The sequence below is a fragment of the Heliangelus exortis genome, chromosome 15, assembly GCF_036169615.1.
Source record: "Heliangelus exortis chromosome 15, bHelExo1.hap1, whole genome shotgun sequence".
Classification (NCBI taxonomy): Eukaryota; Metazoa; Chordata; class Aves; order Apodiformes; family Trochilidae; genus Heliangelus; species Heliangelus exortis.
Window position 1 is genome coordinate 51796 of NC_092436.1, and position 7317 is coordinate 59112.

Here is a 7317-nt window from a genome sequence, read left to right on the forward strand (position 1 = left end):
CTGCGTCCTACCTATTCCAGAGGCGCGGAGACAGCGGCTCAGTCCGTGAAAAAGACAACGCGACAGCAGCGAGCAGCGGCTGGAGGCCGCCCTGCCCCGAAGCCAGAAGAGCGCCGGGGCCGCACCGCGACCCAGCTTAGGGGTTGGGAGTCCGAAAGGCCCGGGGCGGAGCAGAGCATTCCCCGGCCCGCAGCCGCCTGCGGTCAGTGCCCGTCCCCCGTGAGGGGATGGATGGGAGGGAGGAGCGCAACTCCGCAGCGGTCGCCTGCCAGCTCCACAGCGCAGTCCCGGGAATCCGTGAGCAGGAAACGCCTTTTTTGGGCCGCGGAAGTGCCAAAAAAGGCGCGGAGGAAACGCCAAATATGGTCGGCGCGGTTCCGGCAGCGGGAGCGCCGCTTCCGCTCGGCCGTGGCCACCCCGCCCTCCGGCGCGCTCCCGGAGCTGGCCCGGTGCCTCTCGGCCCCGCCGTGCCCCCCGGGGCCGCAGCCAGCTGTGACGCACGGCAGTGGTCGGATCTGAAGCCGGGCTTTAAATCGCAAACAGCTGGGGTTTAATTCAGGCAAATGGATTTTCTGCCACTGACTAGAAAAGAGAGACGCCCTCACCTCCTTCTCCTCCCGCGGGCCCCCCCCCCCCCCCAGGACCCCCCCTCCCGAGCCCTCTGTGCGCGGTTCGGGACTTTACCTGCTCTGAAGGCGAGGGGTTTCCCCGGCCGATGGCAACACTTGCTGTTTCCCTGGGAACAGCATCCTTGAGACAGACTTTTCTCCCGGTAACAGCGGAAGCGGACCTTAAGAATCAGAAATCCCTTGGTCTTCTTCAGGCCAACAGCACACGGAAGGATCTCGCAGATGTACAGTCGATGCTTTCTCACCCCCGAAGTCTGCTTCCGTTTTATGGGATGAAGGCCACGGAAAGAGTAGGAGCGAAAGACCACGCAAAGCACGAGTTGCTGAAATTCAAACCGAATGCCAAAACTTAAATTGTGAGCGCTTTCTAAGAAGTTACAACCAAGATTATCTGCATGAAAATGGCCGTATGGCATATATCAACAGTTCTTGCAATTTGGTTTGGCTTTTGTTTGGTTTGTGTTGGGGTTTGTTTTGTTTTCCAAACCAGCGGCTCTGTGGTACTGGGGAGCTTCTTGCAATAAAATGCAGTTCAGAGGTGCTACCCCTGCTGGAGGGGAAGCGTCATTTGCCAGCTCTCAGGCCAGTACAGGCAAACTACAGTAGTGCACCAGTACCAAGCCCTTCCCTCAGAACACTGCTGACTTGTGCTACTCAGCTACGCTGATTCTTGAGTCAGGGTTACCACGGGACTCTACATAGCTGGTTCAGTGCCTCAGAACGTCCCTACAGTTGGGCACTGCTGCCATGGAATTATTCTATTTAAAGGGAGACCGCAGCACCCTCAAGAGAAGAGCTAAGGATGTGACAGGGAAGCAAGGGGAGCAGGTTAGGTTGGATTTCTGAAGGCCTCCACAAGCTGAAAGGATCTACCATCACGAAGTGGAGAAAGTGTAGGGCAAGTAGGAACAGTGTTTCTTTGAGCTAGACAAGCATTGCAGACCCCATCATCTCCTTTGCACTGGAGAGTAGGGTATGCTGATCTCCTTGGAATCCAGTGACAGGACAGGAAACGTGGGAATGGTTCAAAGCTCTATCAGGGGATATTGAGACTGGACAATAGAAAAATTTCTTTTCTGAGAGTGGTCAAATGGAACAGACTTTCTGGACATGTGGTCAGTACCCCATGCCTGTTAGTGTTTAAAAAGCATTTTGGACAATGCCCTTAATGGCATGCTTTAACCTTTGGTCAGCCCTGAAGTGGTCAGGCAATTAGACTAGATGACCATTGCAGGTCATAGGTCCCTTCCCAGTGAACTATGCAATTCTGGGCCTGTACTAAAGGCTGCCAGGCCCACCCACAGGCACTTAAGCCCTATGTTGTGTCAAGGAGAAATTTACGATGGCCATCAGCTAAGCAGAGCTGCCCTCCACCAACCAGCCATTTGGACTGAGGTCATTGCACTTCCAGATGAGAAACTGTTCTATTATTTTGCCATCCGTTAAGATCTCTGACTACCTGTGAACAAACAGTTAACATTCTAATTTTTAAACACAATTTTTAGCAACAGGACAATTGTTTTTCTTCCTAAGATTAGCTCACATGCTTTTAGGGAAGCCAGAAAAGAGAAATCATGACTACTTCAAAATAGCAGGTGACATACCTAATGCAAGGACGTGTGTTCCATCCATACCTTTGCAAGCGCCTGGACTTAGGAGTGACTGGTCTGCCCTCCTTCCTCTAAGTGGGTATTTCTCCAGGAGACAAGCAGCACTTGTTACTTCCCAGACACTCAAGGAGTCAGGGCTGCTGTAGCAGTCTTCCCCTATTGCAACTTAAAGGAAAATGTGGAGGTCCGCACAATTTTTTTTTTTATTTTTATTTTTTTTTTCTGAAGGGTATTGTACACCAAATATCCCATTGGCAGGAAAGCGCATTCAATGTATTTAGAAGCCAAACAGTCACTTTCATTTTAACAAACACAATTACAAAGTAAAAATAAACCACAAAAAATGAACTGCATGTTCATAACATACAAAAATTGCTGCCTACTCAGTAGGTAACTACAACATTCCAACTCCTGAATATATATATATATATATATATATAAATTTACATTTTTGTAACAAAAATAGACTTTAAGAGGTGTGGGGTGTTTTTTTGCTTACATTCTGTCCCCCAGGGCTTTCTTGTGCTTCCCCCCCCACCCATTCCCTGCTATCCCTTACATTCTTTGAGTAACATCCCTTTCACTTTAAGGCAAGATGCAAAGTATCCATTCACACAAATGCATGACATCAGCAAGGCTTCACAAAAAGGCACCAAGACTTGTAACTTTGAAAACAAAACTTCTGCCACATGAATCTCATCAGGTGATATTTACAAAGCGTCACTCTAACATGCTCAAATATAGTAAGTGCTGTTCCCAAAGAAGGTTGAATCTCATTACAGCATTGTCACCAAAACAGAATTAACATTTACAGAATATGTCCCTGCAAACTCCAAATAATACAACATGGATATGCAAAGATTTTTCACATCAATAGTACCTAAAGGAAAGCAAAACCATGACACAGTTACAATTCACTTGATATAGTATCAGCTATATACTTAAAGTCCTTTCTTCCTAATAAATGACTATTGTTTACGGGGAAAATTATACTGAACTTATATCCACAATCCATGCAAATTAAGTCATTCAGCAGAGGTGGAAAACTTGACCAGCAGTTGTTTCAGGCAGCTGAAGTTTAAAGAAAAGTTAAATAGCCTTGCAATGTGTAGTATTGGGGGAGTAGTAGGAAACTCCAGGTCTGATGATAGTACCAATGGAAAAGGTGAATTCTCCTGTTCCAGAAGGTCATCTCAGCAAATCTCAATTGTTCTTGGAGAAAAGGCTGATGTCATGTCTGAAAGTGCTGAGGTCACCTGTGAGCTGAAATTGTTGGTGACCCCTGGAGATGAGAAGGAGGTGGCCACTGGGGTCTGGAAAGTGGCGGTGCCAGAGGGGTAAGTGGTTGCTATAGAAGGAGATGGGAATGTGGTGTGCGCAGGGGAGGGATAAGAAGAGGAAGCAGGAGAGGAGTACACTGTACGCACTGGTGAGGGGTAAGTGGTGGCAATGGAGGAAGGGTAGGGTGTAGTCACAGAGGATGAGTAGGCAGGAATTTGGGAAGCAGTTGAGACCGGAGCTGCCTTTTCCACCTTCTTGTCCTTCTGCCTAAGGTGGATTTTAGTGTGTCTCTTCCTCTCGTCACTTCTGGCAAACTTTCTGCCACAAATGTCACAGGCAAATGGCTTCTCTCCCGTGTGCGTGCGGATGTGCGTAGTCAAGTGGTCACTCCTGCTAAAGTTCCGCATGCAAATGCGGCACTGGAAAGGTTTCTGTCCCGTATGGATGCGGATGTGCCGCGTTAGCTCGTCAGACCGTGAAAACCTCCGGTCACAGGACTCCACTGGGCAGGCATAAGGGCGCTCATGAGGAGGGGTCTTGCTGGGACGGTTTGGGTATTTCCTCATCCTGCTGGGCTTGATCAGCTGGGACTGATAGCTAGCGTTGAGAGTCTTCAACTCTTGGGAGCCAGTTTGAGTAGCAAATGCCTTAATAGTGGACAGCGGTGTGAGGGAAGGCTGCTGTGCTCTGGTCTCAAGGGCTGAGAAGGGCTTCTGATCAGCTGGAACAAGACTGAGCTCACCCTGTTGCTGAGGGAACAGGTAATCCGGGATCATCGGCACCTGAAAGTTGGTTTTAGCAGTTGGGTAAGCTGGAGGTGGATACTGGATGGGGCCTCCAGAGGGGTTGGGAAAGGACTGGGTCTGTGGGTCAGGGAATATATCAGAGCTGGAATTGGGAAAAGTTGGTGCAGCTGAATAAATTGGACTGTTCTCGCTGGCTTGGACAGAACAGCTCAGAGGGGGGCTCTGCGAGGAGGAGGATGGTGATGATGAAGAAGGTGTAGAAGTGGAAGGTGCATTAGCCATGCCCACCAGCCCACTGACAAGGCTGAAGAGGGGCTCTGGCCATAAGGTGTTGCTACTGTTGGGGGCTGGCTCCAGGGAAAAGCGCCCAGTGTAGGTTATTGGTGGCAGTCGCGCTGTTTGGTTGGGATAGCTGGTTTCTGGTAGGGTTTTCTCGTTGTTCAGAGCGATCTCAGGAAAAGTGTCTGGAAAGAGAGGAAGAGCGATTACTTCCAACAGCCACCGCAGCTGCTGCCAGTGCTTCGCGAGCCATCCCTGCACAGCGCAGCCCCAGATACTTGCTTCTGGTTAATTAATAATTGAAAGTACCATATTGCAGCGCTGCTGGCAGGTCTCCAGCAGTAGCTAGCCCGGAGCCGCTGACGCACACAAGAGAATCCCCCCGCGCAGCCGCCGGGACTGGGTCGCCGCTGCAGCGCGGAGACTCCGCAGGCGCCGCTGATTCCCCCGGCGCACCGGGACTCTCCACCCGGGCGAGGCCAGCGCGCTTACCTGCCGCCAGGTGTTCGAAGTGCTGCTCCCCGGGCTCCCCGGCGGAGCCGAAGCCCGTGGTCTCAGACGCCCCGGGAGGGGCGAGGAACTGCGGACCCCCGCCGCTGAGCAGCATCATTTCCTCCAGCTTGGGATAGTGAGTGTCCATGGCGGGAGGCGAGTGCGGGAAGGCGCCGAAAGGGTCGGAGATCTGCAGCTGGGGCAGGAGCTGCATCTCTGCCTTGGCCGCGGCCATGAGGGCGCCGCGCTTGGGCTCTGACGGATGGTGACACCTCTGCCGCGGGCCCGGCGGACGGGCCGGCTGCGGCGAGGCGGCCGTCGCCTGCTGCGTGCCCTGCGCCGCGGTCGCCCCGGCGCTGCCCGCTGAAAGTGCTCGGCTCCCCCGCCCGCCCGCCCGCCCGCCCGGGGCTCCCCCCGCCTCTGCCCGCTGGAAGCGCTTAGCTCCACGCCCGCCCCGGAGCAGCCTCTATATATCGGGTCTCACCGGCCGCAGCCCGCCCCGGCCCTGACGTACATGGCCATATATGGAAAGCAGGAAGCCCTAATATGGATGCGGGCTGGAGAACCCCGCCTGGCGTCAGCGCCTGGCACCGGGGGAAGCCGGGCCGTGGGGGCCCCTCCCGCACCGGACTGGGAGCCCCGCGCCCGCTGCGGGCCTGACCCCCGCCATAGGCAGCACCTCCGCCGCACTGGCGAAGCGCCGCCGGCCTCGGGGTCCCCAGCCCCTCCCGCCCCAGCCGGCCCGCCGGAAGCCCCCGCCGCACTTTCCATATTAGGAAACGACCTTATAAGTCTCGGTTCCGGCGGAGACTTCCCGCACCTTATATGGCGATTCCGGCCCCGGGCTGAGAGGGGGAGCGGGGAGCTCGGGCGCGAGAGCGAGGTTGCAGCTGGGCCGCGCGCCCGCCCCCGGACCGCGGGAGCGCGCGGAGGCGGCGGGCCACGGGTGCGCGAGGCTGCTGCCCGGGCGCGAGGGAGCGCCCGGCGGGCTCCAACGCCGCCACAGTCTGTCGGGCAGAGCCCCCGCTCACCCCACCCTCTAGCGGGCTCGCCGTCCCTGCGGAGGGGCCGCGCGCCGGTGTCTCCCGGTCAGCGACGCAGCGCGCTCGGCAGCCCTCGTTGCGGAGGAGTTTTCTGGACGCTGGCAGCGCGCTCCGCAACGGGCTGTGGGGGATTGCCGGAAAAGGGGAATCTCTGGGATTCCGGAGGCCTGCCGGGAGCGCCCTGCTCCGCCCTCTCACGCAGAGAGCCGAAGAGCTCTGGCCGCAACGCCAGAGCGAGGCATATGGGGCTCGGTGCGCTGCCCTCGCGCAGCGGCTGATGGGGCACTGCTGCGACAGACCCCGCGTACCGCACGGCCGCAGTCGCCACTGATTTCGGCGCTGGGAAAAGCAACAGCTCCGGGGACTTTGTCCTCGCTCCTCTAGGGCTGTCCCTTTGAGCCGCAGAGCCTTACTGCCCGTTCTCCCTGCAGACGCGGGCTGCTCCCAGCACCGGCTCTGCGCTGGACGGACGGCTGCGCACGGAAGCCCCGGCTCCCCCGCCCGAGGCAGCAAGCACAGCACGGAGCCGCAGGAGAGCGCCCCGGGGACCAGGGGAGCCTCCCGCACTATAAATAGGCGCTCGACGCGGCCGCCGCTCCGCTCCGCCCCACCCGGGCGGCCCCGCTGCCGGCGCGGGGCTCCCCTGGCTCCGGGCCAGGCGGCACCGGCGACGCAGTGCGGCCACAGTGCGCGTGCGCGGCCTCCGCAGCGAGGGTTTCCCCGCAGTGCGCGGCACTCTCTCTGTGGGTGGTGACGGGAGCAGCCGCTGACCCGAACCCCGCTGGGCTGGGCTGGGCTGGGCTGCGCCGGGCCGGGCCGGGCCGGGCCGGGGCACCTCCGGTCCCGTGCTCCGGCGGCCTTGATCCGTTCGGGCCGGGCCTGGAGCCCCGCGGCCGCCCCTGTCCGGCTACGGCACGGTGCTCGCCACCGCTCGCAGAGGCGGAGGGAAACTACAGGTGCCTTTGCTCCCGTTCACGGCGCGGTCTTCTGGCGCAAAGCAGCATCACGCTCCGCGGGTGCTCGGCCGATCCCTTGTGCCGCGGAAAGGCAGCTGTGTACATCACACCGCTGACTCCGCCGCCTTTGTCATTGATATTCTGGGTGCGCGCAACGGCAGGGTTCTGTCTGTCCACTTTTACAGAACACTGAAACCTCCATCATGTGTTCTTTTGACTGAGCTGCTATATTTAAAGCCGTGTCCTGTCAGTAACAACGTGCAGTTCCTCCCGCACTGATG

At 57.1% G+C, this 7317-nt stretch overlaps 1 protein-coding gene across 1 annotated transcript; it reads right to left on the reverse strand.

Moving 5' to 3' along the window:
• Positions 1 to 2490: 2490 nt before the first annotated feature.
• On the reverse strand, positions 2491 to 5475 carry EGR1 (early growth response 1). Its single transcript, XM_071758732.1, has 2 exons — positions 5038 to 5475; positions 2491 to 4730 (listed from the first exon to the last, which is right to left on the reverse strand). Exons 1-2 carry the CDS (start codon positions 5270 to 5272, stop codon positions 3433 to 3435), a joined length of 1533 nt encoding a protein of 510 aa, XP_071614833.1. The 5' UTR covers positions 5273 to 5475; the 3' UTR covers positions 2491 to 3432.
• Between the last annotated feature and the right edge of the window lie 1842 nt (positions 5476 to 7317).

Excerpts from the sequence above, each read along its gene's own strand:
- EGR1 (XM_071758732.1), bottom strand. The coding sequence starts at position 5,272 with ATGGCCGCGGCCAAGGCAGAGATGCAGCTCCTGCCCCAGCTGCAGATC. Across the intron at positions 4,731-5,037 it reads CTTCGAACACCTGGCGGCAG|ACACTTTTCCTGAGATCGCT; the intron begins GTAAGCGCGCTG and ends CTCTCTTTCCAG.